Consider the following 16,807-nt stretch of genomic DNA (forward strand, 5'->3'; position numbering starts at 1 on the left):
TATTTATAGAGGCCGACCCAGTCATCCCGGCTCAGACCGGCCTCTTAGGGACAATTATTATTATTAAAAGGAAAAAAGGCAGGCAAGCACGAGGACAAACAATTCGCCGCTGGAGGTAATATGTCTGTGGAGCCAGGACTAACCGGAGTCAGCAGTAACCGCATTATAGAAGAGATTGAAAGGTTAATAAGCAACCAGCTGACACTGAAAGAGAACAATTAGAAAGGTTAAGGGGCTTAATATTAGATTAATGGCTGCCTGGAGCAGAAAAGCAGATTCCGGGGAAAATCAGCACCGCACAGAATCTCTGCCCTCAGGTCTCACAACCCTCTCTCTCTCACACACACACACAAAGACAACTCTGCCCTGAAGGTTTCCGTGCTTCTGTCAAATGGTTCTGTTCATGACCCGGATGACGGCCACCGTTGTATCTGATCACCCATTGATCTGCTGAGTTTACAGCTTTCCTGTGCACATGTTGACTGGGACGCCGTCCAGAGAGGAGAGCTCTCCCACTCCTTGGCCACACAGATGCACTCTGACCTGGGAATTTGAGGCCTGTGGGACCTCCCCATGCCTGAAACCTTTCCGTGTTAGGTGGGGCACTGAGCAGGATTTCGCAGAGCCCTTGAAGCCAAGTGTCTGGCCAAGGCCGGCCCAAGGCACCCAAGTTCCCCACAGCTCTGCAAAGGAAGCTGAAATACCCTCCTCCCACCCCACTTGTGGTCTGCAAAGAGAAACCCCCTCAGCAATACTTGGAGGGGGGGTTAGGAACAACACGTTTGCCCCTCTCAGGTCGCATCCGCACACTGCATTCCAAGTGCACAGCTTCCCCCCGAATCATCCTGGGAATGGGGTTTTGTCAAGGGTGCTGGGAATTCTAGCTCTGCGAGGGGCGAGTTACTGTTCCCAGGATTCTTTGGAGGAAGCCATGACTTGTTAATGTGGTTGGTATAAATGTGCTTCAAAAGTATGGTGTGGGCAGAGGTGCACCATCCTAGGGAGTGGTGGAAAAATCCTCCAGGAACATTCCTCAGTTACTTATCAGATTTTTTCCTGGTAGGGGGTGCCAATACAGCTCCTTGCCATGGGCACAAAGGACCCTAATTATGCCTCTCAGCATGGGCATGGCCATATTCTGTGGCTGCTTGCCTCCATTTTTCCTCTTCAGTTGCACCACACTAGAGTGACGGCCTGTTGTCTTTGTTGTCTTTGCCCATGGAGTTTTCTTGGCAGGGAGACTGGAGTGGCTTGCCAGTTCCTGCTCCAGGTGGGTCATGTTTGGTCAAAACTCTCCACTATGACCTGTCCATCTTGGGTGCCCTGCATGGCATAGTTCATAGCTTTTCTGAGTTATTCAAGCCCCTTCACCACGGCAAGGCAGTGATCCATGAAGGTTGATCGCCAAAGAATGGATACCGTATTTTTTGCACCATAACACTCACTTTTTTCCTCCTAGAAAGTAAGGGGAAATGTCTGTGCGTGTTATGGAGGAAATGCCTATGGGTGGTATGCCTATGGATTTTCCTCCTCTAAAAACTACGTGCGTGTTATGGTCGGGTGCGTATTATAGAGCGAAAAATACGGTACTTTTGAATTCTGGTGCTGGAGGAGACTCTTGACAGTCCCATGGATTGCAAGAAGATCAAACCTCTCCATTCTGAAGGAAATCAGCCCTGAGTGCTCATTGGAAGGACAGATCGTGAAGCTGAGGCTCCAAGACTTTGGCCACCTCATGAGAAGAGAAGACTCCCTGGAAAAGACCCTGATGTTGGGAAAGACTGAGGGCACAAGGAGAAGGGGATGACAGAGAACGAGATGGTGGGACAGTGTTCTTGAAGCTACCTGTATGAGGGAGGCAGTGGAAGGCAGGAGGGCCTGGCGTGCTCTGGTCCAGGGGGTCACGAAGAGGTGGACACGACTAAACAACTCAACAACAACAAGAGTGACAGCAGGATGCATTCCCCTTGTTCTCAACTGGCTCCGCAAGGATGCCACAAGAGTAGAGGGGTCGAATGCAAAAGAGAACAAGGCTGCTCCTGTCCCTTTAAGGTTTGTGTAGCAGAGGAAATTGTGCAGCTTGCTTGCCTGCTCCTATGATTTGGAGTATTCATTTGTGTCTTGTGCTTTTAACCCCTCCTTCTGTGGCTACCTCCTCCTGCCGTCTGGTTTTAAGAAGGCAGGTTCCTTGAAACAGAGGCCGATCGTTGTGTTTGCTTTACTCTGCAAACATTGTGGCATCGTATCAACAGCACATCCTGTGTTGGTATATTTGAGGGCTGGTGCAATGTTAGGCTTGGAGCAGAGGCACCGGCAAGACAATCTTGCCATGTATCTGCACAAGAGATGTAAGAGGCAGCAATTTCCATCCTATCTCGTATTCGTTGCAAGAAGCCCTGTTTCCATTCTGCTACAATTTGACTTCTTCTGAAACCTACATTATTCACCTCATTATTCATCTGCTAATATACTTATTCTCTTCTTTTCTCTTCTCTTTGAGACCCACACCCCATACATGATGAAAACCCAGATTCCAGTACATACCCCAAAAATCCCTGCTCAGCCATGAACTCCCTCGGGTGATCTTTTCCCCGCAACGTGGGCCTTGAACTCACACAACCCCGAGTCCAATGCTATGTTATGTCTTGAAGTGCTCACCCTGCCCACCAGGGGTATGGTGTACAATGGTACCTCAGGTTACATACACTTCAGGTTACATACGCTTCAGGTTACAGACTCCGCTAACCCAGAAATAGTACTTCGGGTTAAGAACTTTGCTTCAGGAGGAGAACAGAAATCGGGCTCCAGCGGTGCGGCAGCAGCAGAAGGCCCCATTAGCTAAAGTGGTGCTTCAGGTTAAGAACAGTTTCAGGTTAAGAACGGACCTCCGGAATGAATTAAGTTCTTAACCTGAGGTACCACTGTATATGGTTTTCACTTAGGTCCACCTCAGTTACATTAGGCAGGAAACCCTGGGGTGTTGTTGTTACAGTGTTGACAGGCGGCTGCCTATAAAAGTCGGCCGGCTGAGCTGTTCAGTTCAGTTCCAGCTTACTATAAAGAACCACTTGGAGAAATCTCTGTGCCGTCTGCTTTGTCAACCCGCTACTTGATAAGCTGTAGGTGCTTTTACTGTTTTAGCAAACTCTTCAGCATGCCTTTTGGTTGGTTTACCCTTTGTGGCCCTTTCAGATCTGCGTACTCCCCACGTTTAGCCAAGAGGCTTTTAAGCAGACTCTCAAATAAGACACTTGTGAGTGTTGCAATTGAGGGGATGGATGGCTGAGGGCAGTGGAGCCCTGGAATGCCAACCATGTCAGTTTACCGATGAAAGATGGAGGGAGATAGAAAGGGAATTAGTGTGCTTGATCCCCCAACAGCTTGGGGGCAAGTATCCTGCAGGTGGGTTCAGGGGGATGCATGCCGCAAGATTAAGAATCTCTCCAGCTATGTAGTAATAAAGTGTGAATATTCAGGCCAAACCCAAGCCCTTGAGCACTGTGGGACAGTGAGAAAGGGGGAGAAATTGTCTTATGCAAGCACCAAATGCTGCAAAACTCACCATTCAGGCTGGCCCAAGTCCTGAAATGACCAGGTAAATACTGCATTATTTTGTTCTGAGTTCCCCGTTTCTCCTTCAAATAGAACCTCATCAGTTCCAAAGTTCAACAGAACCACCAAAAGCACATTGTGATTTCTACATTCTCAAGGGAATACCTATGTAAATAGAAATAACAAAGAGAAATGTAAGGTTTTTGAAAACTACCTGTGTGGGTTTTTATGATATAGAGAACACTGAGAAGAGCAGCTGAGCAGATAGAATAAATGAAAGTTTATTTATTAAGGAAAAAATAAAATTATTTAAGGCAAACAGCAAGAAGGCTTCTCTCGTGATAAGTGCCAGATCTCCATTGCTTCCAAAAAGGACACCTGTTGATTTAATAACTTGGCATACATGAGCTACCTGATAAGGTCTATAAATATGCCTGCAGCACAATGAAAATTGCCACCCGTATGCCCTTCTACTCCCTTTTGTTAATTTGCGTATTTCTTTCCAATTTTGGTGGAAACTATTGATGTAATTCATTCTGGCTTGGCAAAGAAGGCATGGTACCCTCAGCTTGGTGAAATTTTGTGCAGCGCTTTCAAAGTTCTTCAGGTTTCTCCGCCCCATTGAAGCTGGCAGAGTTCTAGGGTGTGTGCTGACAAGGACTCTGACCTGAGAATGGTGCCAGTGCTGCAATTCTTTGCAGAGGGAGCCACCTGGTGAATGCTATGTGCCATGCCTGCTCCCTTGGAGACCTTTCCTTCCATGAGTTCTGGACCTCATGGAAGGTTGAGGGCAGTTGAGCATTGTCTAAAAAGTGGGGCGTGGGGCCTTCTATCGGAAGCTGCTCCCAGACGTCAGAACTTATTCCCCAGAGAAGCTAGACTAGCTTCCTCCTTGCTGGGCAGGCAAAGACCTTCTTGTTCCAAAAGGCTTTTGGGAACTGATTACTTTTAATTCTTCTTCTTTCTTCTTTGGTGATCCCACTTAACAGAGTAAGATCGTCTTCCATAAACATGGTTTTAAAAGTGAGTCTGTGATTGTGGAGGCCAGTTCTGGATCCACACCTCCTTCCGCAGTGGAGATGTAGGTTTCTGGGCGAGAGTTGATCACGGTGTGGATTTGCCAAGCGTGCCTTCCTCTTAGCACGTTTCTCCCTTCTGTCCTGAGTTTGAGCATCTTCAAAACCTTTGTTAATGGCTGTTCTCGCAGGCCAGTGTTTCCCAGTTGTCGGTGTTTATACTACATTTTTTAAGATTTGCCTTGAGAGGACATAATAAAAGGGCTAGCGCTGTGGTGTTTTTGGTGTGATTGTCTGTATAATATTATTATCAATAATAATAATTTGTTTTTAATATATCATAGATGCAGTTTTAATTCTATGAATGCTTTTAAACGATTCTTTTTATCCTGTTGTTGTTATTTATATGTTCCCCATCTGACCGGGTTGCCCCAGCCACTCTGGGCAACTTCCAACTAATAGAGGAGGGAGAAAGGTTGTTTTCTGCTGCTCCAGAGAAGCGGACACGGAGCAATGGATGCAAACTACAAGAAAGAAGATTCCACCTAAACATTAGGAAGAACTTCCTGACAGTAAGAGCTGTTCGACAGTGGAATTTGCTGCCAAGGAGTGTGGTGGAGTCTCCTTCTTTGGAGGTCTTTAAGCAGAGGCTTGACAACCATATGTCAGGAGTGCTCTGATGGTGTTTCCTGCTTGGCAGGGGGTTGGACTCAATGGCCCTTGTGGTCTCTTCCAACTCTATGATTCTATCAAATTATGAAACCAGTGTTTTATTTTTACCTGTAAGCTGCTTTGAGTCCCCGTCAGGGAAAAAGGCAGCGGTATAAATAAATATAGAAGAATTACTATAATAGTGCCAAAGGACACTTGTTTTTGCGTCAGGCTGACAAATATTTGTCCAGTTACATTAGACATGTCATAGCCTGGTGCTACTGTGTGTCCTTAGTACTGTAATGGGGAAATAGCACTGGTTTCCAAGCAATGAGGAAACAGTGACACCAGTTGACCAAGATGGGCCTTGTTGGGTTTAAAGTTTTGGGTCTGTTGTGCCGCTCCTTGTGTCATGCTATATACTAGAGGGACCCCTAGTGAGCTGTTAAATTATAGACATCATTCAAAATCAAGAGTTCACATCTGGTATAACCAAGTGAGGATTTTGCTCAAGCTCTGCAGGCCTGTTTCTGGCTCCTGCCTGCCATGTAAACGCAAAAGGAAACTAGATAACGGTAGTTTTCTTCCCCCACTAAGGATTGTCTCAGAGTTCCTACACTTTTTAAGAAGCAGCAGCCTGCAAGCTCCTGGTCTCCACAGCACTGGGAAACAGTGTAGAGACATCAGACGACATCTATCCGGCATTTCTCTTGCCGTGTCCTATGATAGAGTGCCATACGTCCAGAATTTCCAGGACATAGCTGGGATTTGGCCATTGGAAACAGCCTGGGCGTAAATCGCTTAACTGTTCCTTTTTAATTTTTTTGCTGTTTTATGAAATGCTGTATTTTGATGTGCACCCCTCCCCCCCCAACAGCTTCACTCTGAACTGAGAAAAGGGAGAAGCAGAGCTATTTTTTCTAGAAAAAGAGGTGCTGGAAACGAGTTCCGGCAAATTCCGGCTGAAAAAAAACAAGTCCTGGGAATAACTGAGCTGAGTTTTAAGCCTGTAATTACGATGCCCACGTCATGGAGCACTGAAAGGTTTGCTTTTAAAAGAGGACACTGAACAGGGGGAGGAAACGACTTCCTGAGCCCTTAATATAATAGCTTCTTGTCTCGCGGAGCATTGGGGTGGGTGGCATCTTGTGCTGTGAGATTAAAAATCCCGCCGTGTCATGCATGTTCTTTTTCTTTTCTTTTCTTTAAAGAAAAACTTCATTTCCGCCACAGGAGCGTTCGCATTAGGGGCTGCAGATATGCTGCAACATTTTGTTTTGGGTCCCTCTTGCGCATATTCCGTTCTTAAAGGTTTTTGTTTAAAATGAGGAGTACATGCTCCCTCTTGTCAAGCTTTAAGAGTAAAGAGCAGTTTGACCCTATTGTAGGCCCGGCACATTCTTATTGTGATCTCTTGCCCTGCCAGCAGTCCTGGGCTTTCTGAGTCTTGCTCTTTGGTTTCATTTCCCAGAATGAAGCGTTGCTGCCACAAGAACAAGTGTGAAAAACAGAACTACTTCGAAAATGACTGCAGGAGTTTATTTTAGCATTTGGTACAAAACAGCTTTTGATTAAAATTTAAGAAGATGAAAACAAACAACCCCCCCCCCCCGCAAACTTAGTACAGTAATACCTTGGTTCTCGAACGGTTTAGATGCAAAACAAGTTGGCTCCCACACACTTAGAAATAAGTGTTCCAGTTTGCAAACGTTTTTTGGAAGCTAAATGTCTGGCGCGGCTTCCATGGAGTGCAAGATGCTCCTGCAGCCATTCGGAAGCTGCGCCTTGGTTTTTGAACCAAGGTTTCAGGAGTCAAACGGACTTCCAGAACGGATTAAGTTTGAGAACCAAGGTATTGACTCCGCGGCAACCCAGAAGTAACGGAGCGCGTTACTTCCGGGTTTTGCCGCTTGCGCATGCGCAGACGCTCAAAATGACATCACGCAGATGCGCAGAAGTGGCGAAAAGCGTTGCGTGCGTGCGCAGGCGTGCCGTCATTAGTTACGTTTGCTTCTAGATACGAATGGGGCTCCGGAACAGATCCCGTTCGCATCTAGAGGTACCACTGTACATTTTAGTTGCAGCTCTTGAGTGTTCAAAGCATTTACATACATTGTGCTGTTACATACCTTAAAAATATAAGGCATTTTATTTTTCAGACTTATATCTTGCCCTTCATCTCCTGAGCAGGTGACAAGAAGTATAAATACAAATTAAATCAGCTTTTCAAAACTTAAACACATCTCAAGAGTCAGGTGCCTGCAGTGGAGCTGGAATGGGGCTAAAGCAGAGAGAACGGCCTTCTTCTAAGCCACCCAGAGAAAGAGAGGTTTTGAATATATCTAGGCCACACCAGCACTCCAGCTTGAATTTAAAATGTTAAGAACTGGTATATCTAAGAAACATAAACATTTTATTTCTTTGACCAGGAGGCTTAAGCAAGAAATTCTGCACAATTCCTGGATAAATAGATAGAATCATGAACGTAAAGTTGGAAGGGACCCTCAGGGTCATCTAGTCCAACCCCCTGCAATGCAGGAACCTCGACTAAGGCATCCATGACAGATGGATAATAATCTCCAGGAAGTTTGGGAGGGTTGTTGAGTACGTATCTCGGCATTCTGGACACTCTTCAGCCAATATGCATCATCACCCACAGGCTTTGGGAAATGTGCCTATCTCAGCTCTTGCACAGGGCATTGAGCACATTCTCTGGTTGGTCTTTTCAATTTCTAGTTCAGAACTGGGAGGTCTATGACCTCCTGGCCACTTCTGGCTCACTGCCTAATCTCATGTGGCAAAAGAATATCCCTCCCCCCCCTGCAGTCTGTACTCCTTTTCCCCATTCAGCTGAGCAGCAGAGGTGATCGTAGGCAAAAGACTTTTAAACCTTCCACGATCCTGATGAAAATTGTCCCCTAAAGTGGATTTTTTTCACATGAGATAGAAGTGTAGGAAGGCTAAAGCGTACTGGCAAACGGCAATAACGATTGTTGAGGAAATGCTATGTGAAAATCAGAATATATCAAATGCAAATATTGTATATATTAAGTACAGGAAATCTTTGGAACAGAGTCAGCTTCTAAGAGAGCAAGAATTAAGAAAGAGAACAGCTGAAAGTTGTAACATGAACTTGGGATGATACACCCATATCAAAAGATTAGGGAGGAAATGAATCAATAGAATCCAACAATCTTATATACGGTTTTTTAATAATAATTTTTAAAAACTTAGGTATAACAGCGTAAATGCCAAAAGACTGCTTGCTGCTATAAAGGAAACTAATTTATACATTTTCATAAGCAAAAGGTCTTATTTGGGATTGAGATCTCAGAGAGAATTCCGATACTTAAGAAAAACAGACTGATATTTAACATAGGTTTTTCAAAAGATGATGACATACAACCAATGAAATGCAACTGTGATGTGAAAGGTCTGGTGTTAAAGATATTGTACTAATATCTAATAATACAATGATATTTTTACTAATACTTGTATTATATTTTAGAGTTTGCATGGCACACGGTAATGCCTGTAGTCATTAAAGAAAGCATATACATTAAAAAATGTAAATAAATAAAAATATTTGCACCTGCACCAAGAAAACAAATCTTTATCTGGAGCTCCAGCCTTTCTTCCAGTGCTCAGTGGCTGTGAGCGATGCAGAATTAGGCAGACAAAAGCAGCCTGAGGGACGGCAGCCTGCACTTCTGAATTAAGAGATTAAAAAAACAACCAAGCAAGCAGAATGTATGAAGGTCACCTGAGCTATTCCCCAAGACCTGCTGGATATTATGGGTATCGGATGGGAAATGTGCACATTACCCCTAACATATATATTTCTATCTCTAAGTAACGTTCTGCACACCTGTCGAAGTGGTCTACAGTCCACCAAAGGCTATGCCACAATAAATGCCCTTTAAGGTGCTGCGAGACTCTCTTGGTGCTTTTGGGTGCAAACAGTTCTATTCCAATGCGCTTTGACAAATCTTGAAGAAACCTTATCACCTAAGACACTGGAGAGGGATGCAACCAAGTCATGCAGGAGAGGATAAATTACATGCCATTAAGAAGGCAACTGTGCATATTTTGTACGGAAAATCAGGAGCATGCACCGGCACACGTCTAATTCTCCTTAAACAACAGCCAATTGTAATTGTAAGAATCTCAATAGCGCTAACTTGCTCTACTTGCTTACCAATTTCTTGCAACTTCGTTAAAGTAAATATTGGCAATAAAATAAAATAAAACCCCAGCTCACGGCATCAAATATGAACAGCCACTTGACAAAATGTCTTCTCATCTTTGAAATTTCAGTGCAAAAGAATGAACACCTTGGAAGAGGTAAAAATGGATCCCACTGGATCAAGAATATATAATAAACAAAATCCATACAATGGATTCATGAAATAATTATTCCAGATGTGAGTCAAAAGCAGAGAACAGGAGCCAAAGAAATCAGCTGTGCTGTCAAATTCCTTATTCTACACACTGCTTCTCCCCCTTTGCTCCAATGAGGGTTGTTTTCATCTTTCTGCTGCAAGAGCTGCTGAAACAGAGAGCAACAAGAATACATTTTTATGAAACTATGCTTAAGGCCAGCTGGTGTTACAGAACAGATTCATGAAAAGCAATCTCAAGAGAGTGCAAATGTGATTGGAGCAGCAGCAGAGGATCCTTTCCCTTTCGGGGCATTTCCACCACTCAAAATCAACCCCCACCACCACTGCCTGACATATATTTTCTGCTGGGGGGGGACATTTGGGAGGGGGGTGGTTCCAGAAAGAGAGGTGTGAAACTGCACATTTAGGCATCTGCAACTGCCTTTTTTCTGGGCCACTAACACACGAAGAAGTGGCTTGAAGGGCAATTTTTAAAGCAGAACCCCAACCACAGCCGCTAAATCCTCATCTTCCAGCTTGCCCACATTCTCAGGAGAGGTCTGCTTGGAGCATTAAAAATACCCCACAGCAAGAACAAAATGCTCATAAAGAGGTGGGTAAGATGATAGTAAGGATGTTGGAAGAAAGACGGGTTACTAAAACACATATTAAAATCATTTGTAATTTAAGTAGTGTTGAAGACTGAATCCTCTTTTCCTGTACTTTTAGGCTTTGCTGTAATAATTATTTTAAAAGGCAGTAGGGCATTTATATAAGTGCATACAGTCAAACCTCTGTTCCTGAACACCTCCACTTTGGAATGTTTTGGCTCCCAACCGCCAAAAACCCAGAAGCACAACTGCTCCGGTTTTGAAACAAGTTTTGGAAACCGAACATCCTATGCAGCTTCCGTTTTGAGTTCCCGTATTGTAATGAGGCTTCCGCTTTCAGTTTTCGGTTGTCAAACATTTCGGAAGTCAAATGGTCTTCCGGAACGGATTACGTTCGACAACCAAGATTGACTGTATAGTCCTATAGACTACAGATCTATAGTCCACCTTTCCTCAACAAGCTCATGGCATAAGACCTCTTCAGATAAAAATGCTAATGGAGTTTTGGGCTCTCAGGTGCAGCTGGCAATGTGGTGGTCCGTGTCGTTTTGGCCCCTTGGGCCATATTTTATCTGCAGTTAAAAACTGAAACAGCTGTGGAGACGTTTTGATTTAAGGCTGTTTTGCCCTGTTCATATGAACTACTACGTCCCTGTTCAAACCAGCTTTTTATGCCCTTTGAAAACAAATGTGTTGAGATGTGTCTGTCTGTACACAAATGTGTGGGGTGTGTCTGTGCCAAACTGGGACTTTGACATGGGTGAAATAAAGCCTAGTTTCAAGCATTCATTTATTTTTAACCTTCTGTGAACATTTCAGTCTCCTGCTTTAAAACAGAGGTGAAGAAACCGTGGCCTCCCAGATAATGTTGGATTTCAACTTCCTTTATTCCCTGGGCGGATCTACATTCATGGTTTATAATGCTAGGAAAGGGTGAAGAAAATGTTTCAAAATGTAAGGGTCGCATTATATTTAGCTTAGAACATTAATCATGCGTTCTTAAAATGTGACACCAGAGGGCACTGCAGAGCAACTAGTTATTATAAACAGGAAAGGAAACTAAGTGAAACCAAACAGGACGGATGTTTAATAATGTCTAAAAGGCGAGTATAGAGCCAGCCCCTGACTACACTCCATGTTGACGGGGGCTGATGGGAGTTGGTATCAACATCTGCAGGATCATGGATTCACAACCCAAGTTTTACAAACAAAAACCAGCCTCAAAGCGGCCAAGCTCAGAAGCACTGCATGCAGCAACGTTAGGTTGTCAGGGCCCCATCAGGTTCATTTTTGTTCTGAGATGATAGATAGATAGATAGATAGATAGATAGATAGATAGACAGACAGACAGATGATAGATAGAATATTATATTCTCTTTTAATTGTCACCCATCCTGAGTCTTCATGCTGTGGAAGGCAATGACTAAATGGTTACAGTGGTACCTTGGTTCTCAAAGTTCTCAAACACCTTGGTACTCAAACACCTTGGAACCCAAACACTGCAAACCCGGATGTAATTGTTCCGATTTGCGAACTTTTTCCATTAGTCGAACATGCTCCATTTTGAGTATTACGCTTCCGATTTGAGTGCCACACGTCCGTTTTGAGTGTTACACTGAAGTCTGTCTGGTTTTGCTATTTATTTTGCATGTTTGTTTTTGCGGCTCTTTTGTTTTTGTGACTATATGGAACCCAGTTCAGCTACTGAATGATTGATTATGTGACTGCAGTACATTGTTTATTGCTTTCGTTTTATGGATCAATGGTCTCGTTAGATAGTAAAATTCATGTTAAATTGCTGTTTGAGGGGTTGTTTTGAAAAGACTATAACGGATCAATCCATCCATTACTTTCTATGGGAAAGCACACCTTGGTTTTGGAATGCTTTAGTTTTGGAACAGACTTCCGGAACAGATTAAGTTTGAGAACCAAGGTAAAGGTAAAGGGACCCCTGACTGTTAGGTCCAGTTGTGGATGACTCTGGGGTTGCGGCGCTCATCTCGCTTTATTGGCTGAGGGAGCCGGTGTACAGCTTCCGGGTCGTGTGCCAGCATGACTAAGCCGCTTCTGGCAAACCAGAGCAGCACACGGAAACGCCGTTTATCTTCCTGCCGGAGCGGTACCTATGTATCTACTTGTACTTTGACATGCTTTCAAACTGCTAGGTTGGTAGGAGCTGGGACCGAGCAATGGGAGCTCACCCCGTCATGGGGTTTCGAACCACCAACCTTCTGATCGGCAAGCCCAAGGCTCTGTGGTTTAACCCACCCTTTGGTTTTGAAACGGACTTCCGGAACAGATTAAATTTGAGTACCAAGGTACCACGGTATATTAACAGGCAACTACAAACTATTTTGCCTCGCCAGGGGAAGTAGAATCTGTCACCTTTTAAAATCAAGGCAACAGAAAATAAAAACGAAGCAGGGGATAAAATGACTGCTGATAAAAAGGACTATAAAGAGTACATTCAACTCGCAACTTGCATGTGTTTAACCTTTGCAATTACAACTTTCTGCTGTTGACGGCCAGCAGGCTGAACTCACACCAATTAAATGCATGGAAGCCGGACAGCTTAAAAGTGCTTTTTTGTGTGCAGGGTCTTCCCAAAGGAGAAAGAGCTTTTAAGCTCTTGGTCTTGCTTGAGGTGGTGGGTAAGGCCAGTTCAGTGCGCTGGCTCCAGAGGGTAAGATTGCTCCTGCAGGGCCATTCCAAGGGGTTGTTTTGACTAGATGTGATTTGGGCTTTATGCACTATCCCTGGAACGTAACCCCCATGTCAGACGGGTATCTAGTTGGCAAAGGTGAGAACAGGATGCTGGACTAGATGGGCCTCTTACGTTCCTATATACACCAAAGAAGGGAAATTACGTGCAAATCAAAAGCTCTCTGCCAGGATGCTTCACACTGGTCATGCTAATAAATATATTTCCCCATATATATTTTGTAGGTGTTTCGTTCCATGGGCTTCAAACAGAACTTTTTAAAAGGAGTGTTATATAGCATGTAGGAGTTAGCCCATAAAGAATAGACGTACATTTTCTATACAGGAGGAACCAGCTTACTACTACCATCATGACGACACAGATTATGAACAGCACTCGGGTGATGCGTCTGTTTCTTCCGTTAGCAGTAATTCCTTAGAAAGAAAGTTTGAAAACAGCAGGTTAAAAAAGAGCCATCTCAAATCAATACTTTTGGATTGATTTCATGGATCAGGTCAATGTTTTTGGATGCAGAGGGGAACAAACCCCAAACACTCAACACCTTCCATGCAAAAATGTTCAGCTGAACTTTCTTGCCGAACAATGGTATAAAGGTAGAAAACTACCGGTAAGAACCCACCTTTAATCCCTACATGCAAAAGGCAACCTAGTTTTAATTTTTTTTTTTACTGCATTGGTACTTCTTGCCCAATCTGTCTCATGCACACTCTGTTTTGCTCCTTTCCCCTCTCTCTTGGGATATATCTTCTTCCCAACGAACCCCTGGGAAGGTTGATGGTTGAGGGATGGGTAGCAGTCTCTAACAGAATTATGAATGCAGATACCAAACTATAATTCCCAGGAATTTGAGGGAGAAACCATGACAGTTATGGACTTTCCCCTCAACTTTCTTACTTTAAAATAAAATAAAATGTTGCCCTACTGGTGTGTCCCATCTTGGGTTAGGCTGCAATCTGGGGGTTCTGACCCCCCAGCGCAGACTATGGTTGGATATTTTTAGTGTTTTGATTTTATATTGTTATTTAAGGCCATTCCTATACACACACACACAACCTGAAGCAGTATGTGAAAAAGACATTACAAATATACAATAAACTATTGAAAACTGCAGTAAAGATGCAATAAAGCATTTTAAAATACAAAAAGACAGGGTCCATCTTAATGAGCAGGGAAAGCCTAGGGGAAGAGATGTCTGAAGCAGGCAACTGATGGTGCTTCCCTGTGGTGGTGTTGTTGTTGTTGTTGTTGTGTGTGTGTGTGTGTGTGTGTGTGTGTGTGTGTGTGTGTGTATATATATATATATATAATGTATCTTTGCATGTCTTGCTGAATAACAACCTGTATTCACTAAGTAATGAAGGGAAGTTTACAAGTTCCATAAAGAGCCAGTGTTGTGCAGCAGTGTCAGACTAGGACCTGGGAGACCCGGGTTCAAATTCCCATTCAGCCCTGACCTTGGACCAGTCACAGCCTCTCAGCCCAATCTACCTCACAGGTTTGTTGTGGGAATTAAATGTGGAGGGCAAGAATCGTGGGCACCACCAGGCCAGAGCCTGGAGGTAGCCGGGGGGCCAACTGGCATGGGCCTACGATTTTGAGGGTGGCCAACTCCAAGTCCCCCTGGTAGTGGCAAAGGGGGGCCCTTTGGTAAAGATTAATGAAATGGGCCCCACATTGTATATCTAGCCTGGGCCTCTTGTACCAGCTTGACACAGCCCGGTGTGCCACCTTATGCACCCTGAAGGAAAATGGTGGGAAACAAGCAAACAATGATAAAGGCCAACGGGATAAACACTTACCTGACAGGTAACACTTTTGCACACTGATGGATGTGCTGGCATTTGAATTGGCGGTGGTTATGGTGCATGTGATTTGTTCAGAGGGGTTTAGGCTTCCCTTAATGCTGACCACAGGCTGGTCAGAAAGAAATGCATTTTTTAATTCCCAGTGGTAGGTCACAGGTGGATGCTGGAAGCCTGGCATGCAGAACACCTGGATGCTGTTATTGTCAACACGGCAGATTAAAAGAGGGGACCGTAGCTCTCCTGCAGAGAGGAAGTAAACGGATGAGACTCCGCTCTGCTGGACCAGTGCCTTGCCTCCGTAATGGACTGGATGAGAGCCAACAAGCTGGAGCTCAATCCAGATAAGAGAAGGCCTGTTCTCGTGTTGCCACCCTCTGGACCTCTTGAGGAGGAGGAGGAGGCACACAAAGAAGGGCCTTAGAAGATGCTCTCAGGGTCTGGGTGGGTTCATACGGAAAGAGGCGGACCTTGAGGTATTGCGGACTGCATTGGGCCCGGAAACTAGTTGGTAGCCAGTGCAGTTGGACCAGGACCGGTGTAATATGCTCAAACTGATCTGGGGAGCGACCTGGCCCAGTGCAGTCGGACCAGGACCGGTGTAATATGCTGAAACCGTCTTGCTCTGGTGAGCCACCTGGCCACTGAATTCTGCACCAGCTGAAGTTTCCCAACTGTCTTCAGAGGCAGCCCTTCGCAGAAGGCATTGCAGTAATCTAACCAGAGCATAAGGTGGGACCCAGGTGGCACGGTGGTCTAAACCACTGACCCTCTCGAGCCACAGCTGTCAACCTTCCCTCTTTTTTGCGGGGAATTCCCTTATTCCAGCACCATTTCCCGCTGCTATCCCAGATTGTTAGATATCCCGTAGACTGTCCCCGGGACAGGGGAGGCTGCTGATCCCTTCTTTTCGAAGCGGCTGATCCCTTATTTTGAAATCTGAAAGTTGACAGCTATGTCTTGAGCTTGCCAGTCAGAAGGTCAGTGGTTCGAATCCCCACGTTGCTCAGTCCCAACTCCCGCCAACTGAGCAGTTCAAAAGCATGCCCAAAAGTGCAAGTAGATAACTAGATACCGCTCTGGTGGGAAGGGAAATGGCGATTCTGGTTTCGCCAGAAGCGGCTCAGTCCTGCTGGCCCCACGACCCGGAAAACCTGTCTGCGGAAGCGGACAAAGACTGGCTCCCTCGGCCAGGAAAGCGAGATGAGCATCGGGACCCCCGAGTCGTCTGCGACTGGACTTAACTGTCCGGGGTCCTTTGCCTTTTTTTAACCAGAGCGCAGACCAGAGCAGTTCGGTTCCCCGGTCCAGATCGGGGCGCAGTTGGGCCGCCCGCTGAGGCTGAGGGAGGGCACTCGGGGCCCGAGGCCGCTGAGCCTCCAGCCAAGGATCCCGGAGGCCCCGGCCGGGAAGCTGCTCCTTCCGAGGAAGCCCGTCCCGAGCAGGCCGCCTCCCTCGAGGGAACCGTCCCCTCTCGGGCCTCGGGCGGATCTGGAGGGAGCTCCGCTTTCCCGCCCCGGGGAGAAACAATGGAGCGACTTGGGTCTCCCGCAGGTGGACCTTTGCTGCCATCTCTGGCTCCGTCGCGGGCTCTGCCGTGGCGAAGGGAGGCCGGCGGGAGCCGCGTCTCCGAGGCAGCCCAGGAGGAGACGGGGCGGGAAGGGGCAGAGGCCCAGCTCGGCTCCCCGTCCCCGCCACATGGCTGCCGCCGTCTCCCCGCGAGGCCGGAGGAGCCGCTTACCCGACGGGGCGGCGGCGGCGGAGCCGAGGGGGCCTCTGGCCCGAAGCAGCGCGGCCAGAAGCAGCAGCAGGGCCAGCGGCCTCCCGCCCCGGCGCCCCGCCATGAGAGGAACGGAAGCCAAGCGGGAAGCGCCCGTTGCCGGCCCGCCGCCGCGCCCTCCAGGTTCGGGGCCCGGAGAGGAGGCTTCCTCGCGCCGCCTCAGGAGGCGGGCCGAGGCGCGGGAGACAAGGCCCGGGGGGGACCCCAAATAAAAGAGGGGCGTCGCCATTCATAGGGGGGGTCCACACCTGGCGAGCAGTTAGGGGGCTTTCCAGCCCCCGATATTTTATT

The 16,807-nt window shown here is 46.2% G+C and overlaps 1 protein-coding gene across 2 annotated transcripts; it reads right to left on the reverse strand.

Annotated features, from left to right (window-relative positions):
- Positions 1-8,414: 8,414 nt before the first annotated feature.
- Positions 8,415-16,774, reverse strand: LOC310667803 (uncharacterized protein). Of its 2 annotated transcripts, none has more exons than XM_083420760.1 (4): positions 16,478-16,774; positions 14,734-14,979; positions 13,246-13,347; positions 8,415-9,765 (listed from the first exon to the last, which is right to left on the reverse strand). In XM_083420760.1, the coding sequence occupies exons 1-4, from the start codon at positions 16,743-16,745 to the stop codon at positions 9,746-9,748; spliced, it is 636 nt and encodes a 211-aa protein (XP_083276886.1). In that variant the 5' UTR covers positions 16,746-16,774; the 3' UTR covers positions 8,415-9,745. The 2 variants fall into 2 exon arrangements, with proteins under 2 accessions (XP_083276886.1, XP_083276887.1); XM_083420761.1 differs by having other exon boundaries at positions 8,415-9,768; positions 16,478-16,581.
- Positions 16,775-16,807: the final 33 nt, after the last annotated feature.

This window comes from Podarcis tiliguerta (assembly GCF_965153285.1).
Source record: "Podarcis tiliguerta genome assembly, chromosome: 17".
In the NCBI taxonomy this organism is placed as follows: domain Eukaryota; kingdom Metazoa; phylum Chordata; class Lepidosauria; order Squamata; family Lacertidae; genus Podarcis; species Podarcis tiliguerta.

Bases quoted from the DNA above. Each gene is read 5' to 3' on its own strand.
- LOC310667803 (XM_083420760.1), bottom strand. From the start codon at position 16,745: ATGGCGACGCCCCTCTTTTATTTGGGGTCCCCCCCGGGCCTTGTCTCC. The intron at 14,980-16,477 runs GTAAGCGGCTCC...TCCTCTCTGCAG, and splicing joins CGCCGCCGCCGCCCCGTCGG to GAGAGCTACGGTCCCCTCTT. The intron at 13,348-14,733 runs GTAAGTGTTTAT...TTTCTTTCTAAG, and splicing joins GCAAAAGTGTTACCTGTCAG to GAATTACTGCTAACGGAAGA.